Consider the following 18,840-nt stretch of genomic DNA (forward strand, 5'->3'; position numbering starts at 1 on the left):
CAAATTCATGTGCACTGAGTCAGTGATGCTAGCTAACCATCTCATCCTCTGATGCCCCCTTCTTCTTTTGCCTTCAATCTTTCCCAGCATCAGGGTCTTTTCCAAACAGTAAGCTCTTTGCATCAGGTGGCCAAAGTACTGGAGATTCAGCATCAGTCCTTCCAATGAATATTCAGGGTTGATTTCCTTTAGGATTGACCAGTTTGATCTCCCTGCTGTTCAAGGGACTCTCGAGAGTTTTCTCCAGCAACACAGTTCAAAAGCATCAATTCTTCGGCACTAAGCCTTCTTTATGATCCAACTCTCCTATCATTACCTGACTACTGGAAAAACTATAGCTTTGACTAGATGGACCCTTGGAGAAGGCAATGGCAACCCACTCCACTGCTCTTATCTGGGAAATCTCATGGACGGAAGAGCCTGGTAGGCTACAGCCTAGTAGGCTAAAGAGTCGGACACGACTGAGCAACTTCACTTTCACTTTTTACTTCATGCACTGGAGAAGGAAATGGCAACCCACTCCAGTATGCTTGCCTGGAGAATCCCTGGGACAGGAGCCTGGTGGGCCGCCATCACGGGGTCGCACAGAGTCGGACACGACTGACGTGACTTAGCAGCAGCAGCAGTAAATGGACCTTTGTCGGCAAAGTGATGTCTGCTTTTTAATATTCTGTCTAGGTTTGTCATAGCGTTCCTTCCAAGGAGCAAGTGTCTTTTAATTTCATGGCTGCAGTCACCATCTGCAGTGATTTTAAAGCCCAAGAAATAAAATGTCACTGCTTCCACTTTTTCCCCTTCTACATGACATGAAGTGATAGAACCGGATGCCAAGTAACCCAGGTCAAAAAAACAAGCAGAGGATTCAAATAGACATTTTTCCAGAGAACATGCACAAGCAGAGAATAAACATATAAAAAGATTGCTCATTTTATTACTTATTAGGGAAACGAAAATCAAAACAATGAGTATCTACTTCATACCCAGTAAGATGGCTATAACAAAAAAAATAAAAGTATCAGTGAGAAGTTGGAACCCTTATACATTGCTTGGGGAATGTAAAATGGTGCAGCTGCAGTGGAAAACAATTTGGTGGTTCCTCAAAATGTTAAATACAGAATTACCATATGACTCAGCAATTCCACTCCTAGATATATATCCAATAGAACTGAAAACATATAGTCTCGCAAAAAATTGCGCATAAATGTTCATAGCAGCATTATTAGTAATAAAAGCATCCAAATGTCTGTAATCAAAATGTCAATACAATATCGATAAAATATAATTACAATACAATATAAATACCCTGGTAGCACAGTGGAAAAGAATCCGCCTACCAATGCAGGAGACACAGAAAACCCGGGTTCGATCCCCAGGTCAGGAAGACCCTTGGGGAAGAAAATGGCAACCCACTCCAGTAACCTTGCCTAGGAAATCCCACGGACAGAGGCGCCTGGTGGACTATGGCCCATGGAGTCGCACAGAGTTGGACATAACTTAGCGCGCGTGCACACACACACACACACACACACAAATACAATATAAATATAATTTTGCCATAAAAAGGAATGAAGTAATGATCTATGCTATAAGATGGATGAATGGGAAAACATGCTAAGTCAAAGACACTAGACAAAAAAGGCCATATGTAAATGAAATGTCTATTACAGGCAATGCACAGAGACAGAAAGTAAATATTATTGGTCATCAAGGGCTGGGGAGAAGCAGGAATAGGGAATGGGGAGTGACTGCTAATGAAAATGAGGCTGCTTTCTGGGGAGATAAAAATGTTCTGGAATTAAGTGGTAGTGACGGTTGCACAACTTTGTGAACACACTAAAAACTACTAAATTATACACTTTAAAAGGGTGAATTTTATGGTATATGAATTCTATCTCAATTTTTAAAATTGCATAGGAAAAAAGCCTCCTAACAACCAAAATACAGATCACAAAGATCATAAAGCCATATATTTTCCTTTACTAAAAAAAATTGTATTCTCACCTCAAATTTATTTATTCCCACTTTATATATAATTTGTACAAGCCTGGTTGTATGGGCAAAGCCTATAGTGGATTAAAAGCTTTATATTAGGGGAAATGAAATTGATACCAACAGACATATTGACAGTAAGATTTTTTTTAAAAAGCAAAAGAACTTACAAGCATCTAGTGAAGGCATGTAGTAAGAGCAAACTGGTTTATGCGTTTCACTGCATGTATGTGTGCCTGCTAGGTCGCTTCGGTCATGTCTGACCCTTTGTACCCCTACAAACTATAGCCCGCCAGGCTCCTCTGTCCATGGGATTCTCCAGGCAAAAATATTGGAGTGGGTTGCCATGCCCTTATCCAGGGGATCTTCCCCATCTAGGGATCGAACACTTGTTTCTTATATCTCCTTCACTAGCAGGTGAGTTCTTTATCACTAGCACCATTTGGGAAGTCCCATTAGGTTACGCTTACTAATAACAAACAGCCTGACACAACAATCTATGTTTATAGTAATAAAAGTAATGAAGATGATTAATATAATAAGAGCTAACCCACTCATTATTTTCCATACGCCAATCACTGTTTTAAGTATCAAACATTTACTTATCAAATTCCCAACAAGAAAATTCACTGTTCTAAGTACCAACATTTACTTATCAAATTCCCCACAAGAAAAGCTATATTATCTCATTTTACAGATGAGGAAACCAAGGAATCACACTGCTGCTGCTAAGTCACCTCAGTCATGTCCAACTCTGTGCGACCCCATAGACGGCAGCCCACCAGGCTCCCCCATCCGAGATTCTCTAGGCAAGAACACTGGAGTGGGTTGCCATTTTCTTCTCCAATGCATGAAAGTGAAAAGTGAAAGTGAAGTCGCTCACTAAGTAAGCGGAAAAGTTAAGATTCAAACTAAGGCAGTTGGCTTCAGAGTTAATCCTCTTCTTAACCAGTAGACTATCCTGCCTCTCAGTGATGAACTATCAGTCATAAAAATTAAAAAAAATAAAATGTCAATGTTCACTGTGCTCCAAAAAGATTGAAAAATCTACAATTTTTGTTTCATCATTTTAAAAAAGCTGCAGTCCATGAGGTCACAAAGAGCTGCACATGACTTAGCAACTGAACAACAATTCAAAAAATAAATAAATAAAACCTTTCCTATAGCAGCATGTTATCAACAGGAGAAATTCTAGAGGTCAAAAAACAGCTCTTTACAATCTGACTCCAACCTGCATTTCCAGCTTATCTATCTCCCCTAGTTCTAGCCAAACCAGACTGCTCACGTTCTTTAAACAGAGCCTGCATTTTCACGCCACTGTGTTAAAGGCCTTTGCTTCACTTCTCTGCCTAGAAAATTCCTTCAAAAGATCCTTCAAAATCTAGCTCAAATAATACTTTCTCTGTGCCACATTCCCTGATGCCACTAGGCAAAACTGTTCACACAGCATTTTGTATATATTTTTATTAAAGCATTTATCACATCAGAATTAAATGCTTAACTCTTCTTTTCACCTCCTAGAATTAGAACCTAGTACACTGTGGATGATAAATAAAATTATTCTTAAGTTACAGTACTTAATAAAGTCCAAAATTACTTTTATTTTAATTTAGCAATACAAAATGACTGATTAGTTAACGTCTAAGTAGTCATGGTTTTAACAAAAGCCATAAAATTTAAATAATTTGAGTAGACAAAGGTCATTTTCATATAAATTAGATGTTATAAAAGTTCCTACAAATAGAATTCAGTCACCAGAAATCTTCTTAAGAAGAAAATTCTAATACTCTGGACCAAACCTGAGTCATTTGTCACAGTAAAGTTAACATGAGTAATGATGTGGGTAAAATTTTAAGTGAGAGATGAAAGTTCCCAGAATCTAAGCCAACAGAATCAAAGGCTACAAGGATACCATTTAGTAAATTACTCCTTGGCACACCGACTGAATGCCCTCAGAAATCATTGTCCCTCCCTATTCAAGTCACTCCTCAAGAGTAAGTTACTCCCTAAAAAGTTCTAACAGAATTTATATCTTATTACTTGTTCCAGGTAAGTTAATATTTAATTCCGATTGGACAAAACACAATTATACGATACATGCAATCAATCTATTTCTCTCCCCATACGTAATTTACAACAACCAAGCCAATAACATACGGAACCGCCAATACAGTTTTTAGCATATAATAACTACAGAAGAATATTTAATGGTTCCTCAAATATTTATTGCATTAACTGCATTTTGCCAATTCTATTTGAAAAGTATTCTACTCTTCTCTATTTGAAAATCTACTTTACCTATAAAGGAAATGTCATTTCACTTAGGTTTAGTTTTTTTTAAAGTTATCCAAACTACTAGCTAATTTTTTTCTATTATCCCCAACTTATAACTTTACTTAATATGCTACCAGCTCAGGCAAATGAGGCAAATGAGGCTCAGGCAATGGAGCTTGTGGTAAAGAACATGCCTTCCAATGCAGGAGACGTATGTAAGAGACACGGGTTTGATCCCTAGGTGGGGGACGATCCCCTGGAGAAGAGCATGGCAACCCACTCCAGTATTCTTGCCTGGAGAATCCCATGGACAGAGGAGCCTGGCGGGCCACAGTTCATGGTCCAAATCTGACCCCTTACTATTTACTGTCAACTCCAACTACTTTCTTTCAAACTCTCACCTATCCACAAACTTCCGGATCTCTAAAAAACCGCCTGTCTCCAGCTCATCTTCCTGACTGTAAGTCACTCACTTTTCAGAGGTAAATAAATGATCAGAGCTAGGGATGGATCACTACCCTTCAAGGCAACCTTTAACACAAAACACAGCTTTAAGTCAAAATGTAATCTTTGCGTTCTATTTCTGTTGACATTAAATTAAAACCAACTCAACTATTTCCATGTGTTACCCATTCGGGCAGTCACAGACCTGAGTAAATATTTGTGTAGTATTCTCCATTACCTAGGCTGAGAATTCTCCTCATACATTCTTTCTTTCCCCTCCTTGAAGAGGCTTATGGTCTGCTTAGTTTTCTTCATCAAATTCTCCATGAACACCCTAAAATACTCATTTTCTCCAAGTGTCTCCATCTTCCCCTCATATCTTGACAAGATAGTGCGGAGATGCTGGTAGGTATCTGGCAGCAGGTCTAAGATATAAGGTGGGCTATTCTTTAGCGCCAGCTTTGGGTTCTGACACAACCGCACCACCTGCAACAAATGGAAAAGAAGGACTATTACTTGGAGGATCTTACGGGCAACTTCCTTTTTTAAATTTAAAAAAGTTATAAAATATGTGCTCTTTTGCAAAAATACGAAAAATGCACAAGAATATAATGATCCATAAACACCCCCCCAATCACTTTTAGCAGTCCCCCGAAAGGGTGGGTTCTTAAAACTGTATTTAACAGTTCAGATAACACACAGAAGACTAAACAATTGGGGTGGGGGAGACACCCACACACATGCCTAAAAAACGCTAGACGAAGTACAGCAAGTTTCTTTGAAATGCATGGCTCATCCCACAACAGAACAAAGAAATTTTCCAGGGGCACAAATAAAGAACATGGCTGCCCTGGGAGGAAAACCTTGGAAATGTAGGAGCCTAGAGCTTTGACGATCACTGGGGGACAGGAGCACAGACTCTTGGACCCAGCAGAGTTGAAACCAACTCTTTCAAGACACCATTTCTTCCCATTTAAATGCAAGACTCTCAGAATGTTTGCCTGGTAATTTATTTTACCTTCTTTTAAACTTTTTTGAGTTCTTAGCTTTAAGTCGGTCTCTTTTAAAAAACATATAATCAGATTTTTTTAATCCAATGTAACAATCTTTGTCTTTTTGACTGGTGACTTTAGTATATTTTATATTTGTTATAATGGTTAATAATTTGTATTCATTCTTATTCTTATTTAGCACTTTCCATTTACATAGATTTTTCTGTGTCTGAAAAAAACATAAATTAGCGGAACAATAACGTCTATTTCAGTAAAGAAATAGACCCACACATATATAGACCCTTGACTTATCACAATGGAGTGACGATCTTTCCAAAAACAGTAGTGGTACAATCACACAGGAAAAAAAGAAAGTCAAACTAAACCCTCACCTTATACTATATAATAAACAAAACATATCAAGGACTTCCCTGGTGGTCCAGTGGTTAAGACTCTGTACTCCCAATGTAGGGGACACAGGTTTGATCCCTGGCCAGGGAACTAAGACCCCATGTGCTATACAGCATGGCCAAAAATTAAGATGAATAAAATAAAAAGAATTCACTCTTCAAAAAAAGGACAAAACAAAACCAAAAACCTAGATGGGTTCTAGACCCAAATGTGAAAGGCAGCTTTAGAAGATAGGAAAACTATCTTTCATTACCTCATGATGGAGAAAAAATTCTGAAACAGGACCATAAATACACTAGCAATAAAGGAAAATATTAAACTCTACTATACTCTAAAAGAATTTCTAGATACCATGAAAGAGTGAAAACGCATGTACAGAAACAGAGAAGATATTTATAATATGTATATATTAAGACATATATATATATCCAGAATATATAAAGAGCATCTACAAATCAGTAAGGCAGATACAACCTAATACAAAATGAACAAAAGACTTGAACAAGAACACAACAAAAGAAGATATCCAAATAACCACTAAACATATGAAATGATCCTTGATCTTATTAATCATTTTAATTTCATTAAAATGAAAATCATATGCTCACAACTACCACTACACACACCAAACTGGTAATGCTAAATCACTGGAAAGGAGCAAGGACCTTCAAATACTACTGGTGGGAATCTAAGCTAATAAAACCACCCTGAAAAACAGTTCAGCACTATATTGTCAGGCTAAAAGATTCATATGCTTTACCAACCTGCAGATCTCCACCTGGAAAGGTATACTAGGATACACATACAAAAATATTTAACAACTAACAACTACCAACAACCCAAATGTCCATCAGCAGTAGAGTGGATAAACTGTAGTATATTTATTAGCAATAATACACTACGACATTGGAGAAGGAGATAGCAACCCACTCCAGTATTCTTGCCTGGACAAGGACAGAAGAGCCTGGCAGGCTACAGCCCATGGTGTCCCAAGAGTTGGACACGACTTAGTGACTACACCACCACCACCATACTACCACATGGATGCTCCTCTCAAAACAGATCTAAAGAAACCAGAAAACAAAATATACTTAACACCATTACTCATATATGACTACACTACTGTTACAAAGATTTCCCATTAAATTGTTGAGATATGCATACATGGATGGTAAAAATATAAGTAACAGAAAAAAATAAAATTTATCTTATTTGCAGCTGATATAACTGTCCATGATTAAAATAAAGGAGAACTGACAAACCATTAGAAACAAACAGTCTAACAGGTTACTGGATTCAAAAATAACCTGGATTCAAAACCAATAAACTAAAACAGCATTCATAAATAAGTTTAAAACATGATTTTAATTGTTGTCATTTTAAATGGCTTAAATAAAATTTTAAGGCTCCTGGGAATACATCTAACAATTTGCAAGACTTTTATGAAGAAAATTATTAAACTTTACTAAAGAACGTAAAAACAGAAATTAAGGAAGAATTGTACCATGTTTAAGGAAATGTCACTTCTCCCTCAAGTTAGTATATAAATGCAGGGTACTTCCTATCAAAACCCCAAAGAGCTTTTTCGCAGAACTTAACAAGTTGATCCCAAACTCACATGGAATAAAAAGAAATGAAAACCAGTCAAGCCTATTTTGAAGTAGGAGGTATTTACCCAATGGGCTATCAAGACTCTTTCATATCTTACAATTAAAATAATGTGGTATCGGCCAAAGACAGATAAATGACCAAATGAATAAGAAGAGAGACCAAACAGAGACACACACGTATAGAAATTCAGTATCAGAAGCGGCATTACAAATAAGACCAAGAGGAGTTCCCTGGTGATCCAGTGGTTAGGACTCTGCACTTCTACTTCCGGGGCGGGTCCTCTCCCTGGTCAGGGAACTAAGATCCTGCATGCCCTGAGGCATGGCGAAAAAAACAGCAAACCCACAAATCAATTAAAGAGAAAAACTACTGGAAAACTGGTTATCCATATGGAAAAAATATATCCCTTACACATTGCATAAGAAGTAAATTTCCGGTGAATTAAAGATTTTGTGCAGAGAAAAGGCTTTGAAGATTTTCGGAAAAAAATTTGGAAAATATTTGTTGAACTTTATGATCTCAAAGGGGAAGTATTACTTAAGACACAAAAACAAATCATAACCATAAACAAAACAAAAGACAACCCACAGAATGGGAGAAAATGTTCTCAAACAAAGCAACTGACAAGGGATTACTCTCCAAAATATACAAACCAGCTCATTCAGTTCAATTTCAAAAAACAAACAACCTAATCAAAAAATAAGAGGAAGATCTCAATAGACACATCTTCAAAGGAGACATACAAATGGCCAAACACATGAAAAGATGCTCAATATCATTAATTAGTAGAAAAATGCAAATCAAAACTACAGTTAGGGGTCACCTTACATCGGTCAGACTGCTCTGCTGCTAAGACGCGTCAGTCGTGTCCGACTCTGTGCGACCCCATGGATGACAGCCCACCAGGCTCCCCCGTCCCTGGGATTCTCCAAGAACACTGGGGTAGGTTGCCATTTCCTTCTCCAATGCATGAAAGTGAAAAGTGAAAGTGAAGTCGCTCAGTCGTGTCCGACTCTTCGAGACCCCATGGACTATAGCCTACCAGGCTCCTCCGTTCATGGGATTTCCTAGCCATCATCAAAAAGTCTACAAATAGGGGGCTAGTGGTTAGGATTCTGGGCTTTCAACTGCATGGCCTGGGTTCAATCCCTGATCAGGGAACTGAGATCCTGCAAGCCGAGCTGTGCACCAAAAAAAAAAAAAGGATTCTTACATTTAAGGCATGATTTTGTTGTGCAGAATATAACTGGCTTCCTTTTAATCCATCCTGACAATCTTTGGTTTTAACTAATTTGACCTGTTTACACTTCAATTATGAAACTTATTATTGCAGGTGAAATACTGCCAATTTCATATGGTTCACTTAATAAGTTCTGACAGTACAGTAAGTAATAAAATAATTTACTGTTTCCAATGTGTCTCTCTTGTTTCACATTCCTTTACCTTCCCTTTCTAGCCCTTATTTAGTTTACACGTTTACTGTCCCATTTTTCACCATTAGCTTGTCAAATATATATTCTTCTGCTACTCTTTAAATGAACACCTTAGTAATTATAAAATGCACTCTGATTCATGAAAACTTGTATCAAGTAGTACTTTTACACTTCCCAGACAATGCAAGGGACGTGGAGCACTCACTCCATTTACTCTTTTCAAGTCATGTGCTATTACTATCATACATTTTAATCCCAAATAGCATATCAAGTTCATAAGTCATTACTATTTATTATTTTATACAGACAACATTCATTCCTATTTCCCCACATAACCACCCTTCATCCTCTTCATTGCATCTCAAATCATTTTCCTTCAGCCTCAAGAACACCCTATGCCCTTTAGGGTCTAGGCTATGGGCTGTAAATTCTCCTCAGCTACAGGCATACCTCGGAGACACCACCATTTCCAGACCAAACCACTGCAATGAAGGGAGTACTGCTATAAAGCAGCTCACACGAAACTTCTGGTTCCCCAGTGCACATAAGCTATCTTTATATTACACTGCAGTCTATTAAGTGTCCAATAGTAATGTGTCTTTTAAAATAGTATACATACCTTAATTTTAAAATATTTCTAAAAAACTGCTAATCTTCAACTGACAACACAGAGCTGCCACGAACCTTCAATTTATAAAACATGTATTATCTGTTAGGTGGAATAAAATGAGGCATGCCTTCTGGATACCACTGCTCCTGTTGAAAAGTCTTGCTGTCAGTCTCACTGCTGCACCTTTGAATATAAAATGTCTTTTATTCTGTGGTCACTTATAAGATTTCTCTTTTCTTCGGGCTTTACTAATAATGTGCCTCAGTGCAGTTTACTCTGGATTTTTCCTGGTGTTGAGAACACTTTATGACTTCACTTTCACCAGTTTTGGAAAATTCTCAACCAATTTCCCATCAAATACAGCTTCTGCCTCATTCTCTCTATTCTCTTTCTCAATTTCAAGTACTTGTCCATGAGAACTTTACTCAGTATTCCATACGTCTCTCACACTCTCCATCCTTTTGTCTCTCAATGCTTCAGTCTAGATTTTTTTCTGACTTATCTTCCACTTCACTAGTTTTTCCTTCAGCTTTATGCTGTTAAACCCAACCACTGAGTTCTTTAACAATCAGTTCTTAACAATCAGTTCTTCTGTTTTTCAGTTCTAGAATTTCTATTTCATTATTTACCATTTCAGATCAATTTTACTTTCAATTCTTCTAAGACATTTATCATAGATATAAACCCATGACTGACAGCTCAAATATCTGTACCCCTTGTATGTTTCTATTATCAATCCTTCCTGTTCATTGTAGTTTACCTTTTCATAAGCCTTCCTAATTTTTATTGAGGACTGAACACTGTATATAAAAAATTATAGAGATAATCTGAGGCTATGGATGATATTATCCAGAAAGGATTTGCTTTTGCTTCTAGCAAACAGATTAGCTAGGGACATGAGGAATTCTAGGTTGTCTTAATCTAACCCAAAATTGAGATTAAAAAGCTGGGTTTCAGTCTTCAGTTCCCTGTAAAGACAGAAGTAAATAACTCCTATAATTCAGGCCCTCAGGGACTCAACCCCCAAATCCAGAGTGTTTCCCTCCACCGTGGTAGGCCCTAATTCCAGTTTTTTGTCCTCCATGACATGAGCATTTTGAAAATTCTATTTGGCCTCTTCACCTATTGCTTTCAGGATCAACAATGACCTCATGGGCAAGGCAGCCTCAAAAATCAGGCTTACCTTTCAGAGCCTTCCTTATCTTCCAGATCCTGGCCTCTAATTCCTCATCGCCTTTATAGCTCTTTGACCTATTCTAGCTTCTCTAGTTGCCAGCAGCATTATTTGGTTCCAAACAACCTAGTCTAACATTGGTAGAAGAAGAAATCTGACTTCCAATGCTTTAATTCATATTTTTAAATGCCTATTTTCTTGTGTCACCAAAAGCTTATATAAACTTTTTAAAGACATCTAAATGACTGTACTCTATGGACATACTGCATCTTAAACCATCCCCTCCACTTTAACATTAATATTGTTTTTAAGTCTTCACTATTACAAATATGACTGTGATGAACAACGTTGGAATCACTAGGTCCATCTAGAACAATTGCAAAATTCCAATTTAGTTGCTAATTGTTCTTCAAATGATGTAAGAGCATATGAAAATTTTTTAACTAAATGTTTTATCCTCTGTACATCATTTCCTGTACTCTTGAAACAGAGCCCTATATAAGCCTAGCAAATAAAGACAAGCTGAATCAACAAAAATATCTGATTTATGAATATTTTAACAGTGTTTTAGGAAGCGGCTCATCCTATTAAGGGTTTCAAGCCAAAAGGGAACAACACAGCCAAGAAACAGGACTCTACCTCAGAAGACAATATACTTGAAATGCAACAGAGTTACGAACTCATACTAATTTTTAAAAAGTAGTCTTTGATTTATAAGTATTACATTCCAAAATCTCATTTGTAAGGCAGGTATTTATGACTGAGAATATACATTTATAATAAAAATTAAAATGGTAGGTTCTTAAATTGGTGCACAGAAGGAGTTAGGGGAGAGTGACATTGAGACTAAGAGACCAAGACTGAAGGTTTTATCTTCAGAGACTACGGAATGTGTTTCACATGGATAAAGAGCCAGAAGAGAAGATAAATTAAATGGGGTCTACAACCCAGCTAGGAACACTAAACACCTAATACCAAAGAAAGAAGGGACACCTTCTTCCCCTAAAACAGGAAGAAAGGGAGCGAGGACAGGTTGAAACAGACACAAATATTTAAGAAGATTGCACCTGGTTTTGATTTTTCTCAGTGTACCCATTCAACAAATATGTCAGGCACTAGGACATAGAAGTGAAAATACAATAATCCTGAATCTGAGTGGAATCAAGCAATAAACAACAAAAGGAAATCAGTAAGAAAAATATCAACTTCTTTGCAGATAATTAAAATAGAATAATAAGAAAATACTGAGTGACACTGTAGCATAGTGAGTAGGGAAGGCTTCTCTAAGATGAACTTAGGCTCAGTTAAAATTGCAGGAAGGAGCCAGTCACGTAGAATCAGCAGAAGAGTAGGCCAAACTGAGAGAACAACCAATCCAACAGCCCTAGAGTGGGAACAGGTTTGGATCTGAGGAACAGAAAGGTCAGTGAGACTAAAATGTAAAGAGCAAGGTAAAGAGGGTCATTAAGAGAGAGATGTGGAGCATGAGGGAATTAAAAAGCAGACAGTAAGAGAAAGCCTAAAATATAAGTGTTTATGTGTTGAACTGAAATGTTTTAATACAACAAGATTCTACCAAATAGCCGCATCAGAATGTCCTATTTCTGTCTTTTACTTTCAGTAAATTTCTTAACCTCTGAGCCTCAGTTTTCACCTGTAAGACAATAATACCCATCTCATAATAAGTGTTTATGAAGGGACTGCACAATTTCAAAAAAAAAGCAGACATTTAAGGCTCGTCCCCTCCCCATTTCCATACAACTTGACCAGGTTTATCTGCAGGTTACACAGGAATTATCTATTGAAGACAGGTTAGACCTCACATAACCTTTTGATAACTCCCAGAAACTGACCCCGTTATTCCTACCATCCTGGCCATGCTGCAGGTAGCCTTCCAAACGTGTATGATCTCAGACTACTTCGTAACCAAAAGATAGAGAAAAGGCAGCAAGCCTCCCAAGAACAGGGTGACCAACAACCTGCAAAAGCTATAGTATCCACTCCTTCAAAGGTTCAAATCAAGCAGAGGTCCCTCCAAATTTATTATACCCAAGGCCACACACCCCTAACCCATATATTCTCCCTGCTGCTGCTAAGTCACTTCAGTCGTGTCCGACTCTGTGTGACCCCATAGACAGCAGCCCACCAGGCTCCTCTGTCCCTGGGATTCTCCAGGTGAGAACACTGGAATGGGTTGCCATTTCCTTCTCCAGTGCATGAAAGTGAAACGTGAAAGTGAAGTCGCTCAGTCGTGCCCGACTTTTCGAGACCCCATGGACTGTAGCCTACCAGGCTCCTCTGTCCATGGGATTCTCCAGGCAAGAGTACTGGAGTGGGTTGCCATTGTCTTCTCCTATATTCTCCCTATTTCAAAGCAAATGTATTAAGAATTCAAGCTAAAATGCAGTATTTGCCTAATGCCTCTGGGAAAAAAGGTATACTTCCTTCCAATAACAAAACTAAACTAAAATTGTTCTGTCCAACCTATAGTAAGCAAACCATAAATGCTGTTAATGACAATGAACTGAAAAACCATATTACCCCTCACAACAAACAGATTTAAATATCATGAGGCCTAAAATGCCTCCTAAACACTTGATTAGTTCACATTTTTGAACCACCACCATCCCATGGTACATCCCATGAATATTACAAGTCCCTCCTTAGAATGTGACCTCATAAAGATCGTTTGTAGATTAAATATCTGCTTTTCTCAAGATATTTCAAAGATAAATCATCACATGACCAGGAAAATCAGCACTCCACTGACAACTCTTGAGTCTTTAGCACTAACACAGACCATAAAAAAAGTATATAGGTTGAGTAACTTTTTTGATATTAAAATCTCCAGAAAAAAAAATTCCTAAATATTTAGAGCCTCTAGGGGAAAAGTTTCCCAAAGCCTTTGTGAATAATTCAACTCAATAGTTAACAAACATCAAAAGCCAAAAGAACCTGCCTTTACTACTTAGGGATACAAGGTGGCTCAGACGTTAAAGGCGTCTGCCTACAATGTGGAAGACCTGGGTTTAATCCCTGGGTCAAGAAGATCCCCCTGGAGATGGAAATGGCAACCCACTCCAGTACTCTTGCCTGGAAAATCCCATGGATAGACAGAGGAGCCTGGTAGGCTACAGTCCATGGGGTCGCAAAGAATTTTAAACACTTAGTTTTCATTAACCTCTGAAGTACAAATGAGCATTCTGAGCTTTAAAACGTCACCAAAAAAATTTCTGAAAGATATTTTCCTTGTCTATTCTCCATTTGCCTAATTTTATTTTGCTTTACAAGTCCTGGAATAGCGAAAATGGCTTCCTTTTGTTTACTTCTGCCTGTACATTTACAGCATCACTCAGAACAATGTCAAAAAGAAACACACTCAGCTCCGGGAAACCAACAATATACTTGTACAGCTGCCATATACTCCATTCATAATAGCTTCCTCACTGGCCTAACACCTCCCTTTGCTTCTGCCAAGGGCTCAACAGTCAACAAAAAAAAATTTGGAAAGTGCTATGATTACAATAAAGAGGAATAAATTATGGTTGGAAATTGCCTAATTCTACTCTGAACACAGAATCTTCTACAACACTAAGGAATTAAATTTCTAGTTAGGCAGAAAACTATAAGCTTATAGTTTTAGTATAACTTATAGACTATGAATGATTAAGTATTTTTATCTCTGTAACCTTATCCATGGAAGCATTTTTCATTTCAAACTTTTTCGTACGATAAAAAGCATGATTAAAATAACCACTATGCTTCAAAAGCAAGTATTCAGTATGGTGAACTATACATAAAACACAGAAAATTTGATTTCAGTTTTAAAGAATCAGTTTGCTCAAGAGAACAGGAAGTACACCAGAAAGGACTAGGAGCCAAGAGACCTGGGTCCTAGTCTGGTGACTGACATTAACTGGCTATGTGACCTTGAGCAGGTTACTCATCTTTCTAGGACTCTCTCCTTCTACAAATTAAGTTAGATCAATTAATTTCTTAAAGTCTTCTTAAAGCTTCAAATTTTAGAAACTAATCAACTTAGAAACTTAAAAGAGATTTTAAGTTTTACAAGTGTAACTACACAGTGAAGTATTTAAGTGAAAACAACTCCTGACTTTTTTCAAAGAGAAATCAGAAACCCACATTTTTTAAGAGAAACATATCATCACTAGTAATAGCCCCAAGGAAAAAAAGGCTTTTACTCAAATTACTATTCTCCATTATTGATTTATCAAAACCCATCCAGGGACCTGAACTATAACTACTACCCAGTTCAGTTCAGTTCAGTTCAGTCCTCAGTCGTGTCCGACTCTTTGCAACCCCATGAATCGCAGCACGCTAGGCCTCCCTGTCCATCACCAACTCCCGGAGTTCACCCAAACTCATGTCCATCGAGTCGGTGATGCCATCCAGCCATCTCATCCTCTGTCGTCCCTTTCTCCTCCTGCCTCCAAAGCCCTCCCAGCATCAGAGTCTTTTCCAATGAGTCAACTCTTTGCATGAGGTGGCCAAAGTATTGGAGCTTCAGCCTTAGCATCAGTCCTTCCAAAGAACACCCAGGACTGATCTCCTTCAGAATGGACTGGTTGGATCTCTTTGCAGTCCAAGGGACTCACAAGAGTCTTCTGCAACACCACAGTTCAAAAGCATCAATTCTTCAGCACTCAGCTTTCTTCACAGTTCAATTTTCACATACATACATGACCACTGGAAAAACCATAGCCTTGACTAGATGGACCTTTGTTGGCAAAGTCAAGTCTCTGCTTTTGAATATGCTATCTAGATTGGTCATAAGTTTCCTTCCAAGGAGTAAGAGTCTTTTAATTTCATGGCTGCAATCACCATCTGCAGTGATTTTGGAGACCCCAAAAAATAGTCTGCCACTGTTTCCACTGTTTCCCCATTTATTTGCCATTAAGTGATGGGACCAGATGCCATGATCTTAGTTTTCTGAATGTTGAGCTTTAAGCCAACTTTTTCACTCTCCTCTTTCACTTTCATCAAGAGGCTTTTTAGTTTCTCTTCACTTTCTGCCCAACACTTCTCAAATCTATTTCTGCTTTATTGACTATGCCAAAGCCTTTGACTGTGTGGATCACAATAAACTGTGGAAAATTCTGAAAGAGATGGGAATACCAAACCACCTGACCTGCCTCTTGAGAAACCTGTATGCAGGTCAGGCAGCAACAGTTAGAACTGGACATGGAACAACAGACTGGTTCCAAATAGGAAAAGGAGTACGTCAAGGCTGTATATTATCACCCTGCTTATTTAACTTATGTGCAGAGTACATCATGCAAAATGCCCAGTTAGATGAAGCACAAGCTGGAATCAAGATTGCTGGGAGAAATATCAATAACCCAGATATGCAGATGATACCACCCTTATGGCAGAAAGTGAAGAAGAACTAAAGAGCCTCTTGATGAAAGTGAAAGAGGAGAGTGAAAAAGTTGGCTTAAAGCTCAACATTCAGAAAACTAAGATCATGGCATCTGGTCCCATCACTTCATGGCAAATAAATGGGGAAACAGTGGAAACAGTGGCAGACTATTTTTTGGGGTCTCCAAAATCACTGCAGATGGTGATTGCAGCCATGAAATTAAAAGACGCTTACTCCTTGGAAGGAAACTTATGACCAACCTAGACAGCATATTCAAAAGCAGAGATATTACTTTGCCAACAAAGGTCCGTCTAGTCAAGGCTATGGTTTTTCCAGTGGTCATGTATGGATGTGAAAGTTGGACTGTGAAGAAAGCTGAGTGCCAAAGAATTGATGCTTTTGAACTGTGGTGTTGCAGAAGACTCTTGAGAGTCCCTTGGACTGCAAGGAGATCCAACCAGTCCGTCTTAAAGGAGACCAGTCCTGGGTGTTCATTGGAAGGACTGATGCTAAGGCTGAAACTCCAGTACTTTGGCCACCCCATACAAAGAGCTGACTCATTGGAAAAGACCCTGATGCTGGGAGGGCTTGGGGGCAGGAGAAGGGGACGACAGAGGATGGGATGGCTGGATGGCATCACTGACTCAATGCACATGAGTTTGGGTGAACTCCGGGAGTTGGTGATGGACAGGGAGGCCTGGCATGCTGCGATTCACGGGGTCTCAAAGAGTCGGACAAGATTGAGCGACTGAACTGAACTTCTCAAATACCACCCAACACTATTTATTAAAAACACTCTGCCACTTACAACTAATTATCAATCTCATTATTTTCATTTATCACATTAATCACAGGACAAAAATACAGTCAATAGGAAATTAAACAACTGACATGTGCTTATAGCTTAACTGTGCAGTTTTTATATATGGATTCTGTCTTTAAAAGGAAAAAATAATTCTCTTCCCAGACTTATCAATGCAACTTCAAAACCAAATACTTAGCATGAACTAGAGATTAAATTATTTTAGCATCATTTTTGGATGTCAGACCCTAATGAGAGCACAACTGTGAATCAGGATATTGTAGAGTCTCCAGTTTGGTCTGAAGCACCTCCCCAGTTTCAATTCCCTTTCTGGTCTCAAGGATTAGGTAAAGATGTGCCTGATGGTTCCCATGGTGTGGGGTATAGGGAGCAGGGCTGGGATTCCTCAGCCGGTATAACTTCAGTTCTATCTCTAGTTTGTAAATGTGAGCATTGGCTCATTCTTAATTCCCTAGCACCCAGCAAGAAGTTCAATGAAAATGTGATGTGGAAAGGTGCCAACACAATTTTCACCTAGAGAAACTAGGAATCAGCTACCATATTTAAATCAACAAACTAGACAAGGATTGCAGATAAAAGCGGATTTTTTGGAAGGCAATGTGCCAATACCTACTTTTCAAAGTTTAATGTATGATTCCCTTGACCCAGTACATTTCATTTCTAGAAGTTTACCTTAAGAATTCCTAGAAACTGCATAATAGATTGTCACTGTAACACCGTTTCTAATATTAAAAATCAGAAACAACCTAGAAGACTATGATTTATAACATATCCATATTATAAAATCTTAAATAAAACTTAAAAAAAGAATTCAAGGAGACCTACATGTTGTATCAACATAGATAATCTTTTCATTCTAGAAGACTTTTGTTTAAAAATCCCACTTTTGCTTAACAATGTATTTTATATGTATTAAAAACATTATATATACCACTTATCAAATTTAAGAACATAATATCTTAAACGTAAATAAGATACTCCACTTTTTTTAAATAAAATTTGTCAAACTTATCTAAAATAAAAGTAACTGTGGAAGGGGCCTTGCTTCTTGAAGTATGATCCATGTCAGCAACAGAGTTTCAGGCCCCACCTCAGACCTATTCAGACAAGATCCACAGATCTGAATTTATGTTAAAGTCTGAGAAGCACTGGTTTATAAAACTCACTTAACAGAGTCTGAACACCAGTTCAAGATCCACATTAAAAAACAAAACTATGAGTTGGGTGGCTTATCTTACTTAATTTCTCTGAATCTTGTTTCGATCTCATAAGACACATTATTTTGAAATTTTTACTGTATCAGGAGATGTGAAATTGTAAACTGCTCCACAATATAAGGAATTAGTAGTTGTCAGTCTTCGCGACTAAATGCTAAGAAGGCAACAACTTGTTCAGAGCCATTTAGAAAAAGGAACTGGAGGGATGGACCCCAAATAGTAGACAGTGGTTACCTCTAGAGAGAATAGTAGTTTAGGGGTAGGGGACTAAAGGGAGACTTACATTTTGTTCTATATATTTTATGATCCATTTCTCATAAAGAGTGATGTATTTGTATACTGCTATTCAGATAGGTCTAAGAAGTGAAAGTCACTCAGCCGTGTCCAACTCTTTGTGACCCATGGACTGTAGCCCTCCAGGTTCCTCTGTCCATGGATTTCTCCAGGCAAGAATACTGGAGTTGGTTGCCATTTCCTTCTCC

General features: G+C 38.0%; 1 protein-coding gene across 2 annotated transcripts in view; it reads right to left on the reverse strand.

The window, feature by feature from the left end:
• Positions 1 to 18,840, reverse strand: part of CBL (Cbl proto-oncogene) — an 88,456-nt gene that overhangs the window by 63,261 nt on the left and 6,355 nt on the right. For both annotated transcript variants that reach the window (XM_018059665.1, XM_018059664.1), the window contains exon 2: positions 4,946 to 5,193. In XM_018059665.1, the coding sequence (XP_017915154.1) occupies positions 4,946 to 5,193 (248 nt within the window). The remainder of the gene's footprint in view (positions 1 to 4,945; positions 5,194 to 18,840) is intronic.

Source organism: Capra hircus, chromosome 15 (assembly GCF_001704415.2).
Source record: "Capra hircus breed San Clemente chromosome 15, ASM170441v1, whole genome shotgun sequence".
In the NCBI taxonomy this organism is placed as follows: domain Eukaryota; kingdom Metazoa; phylum Chordata; class Mammalia; order Artiodactyla; family Bovidae; genus Capra; species Capra hircus.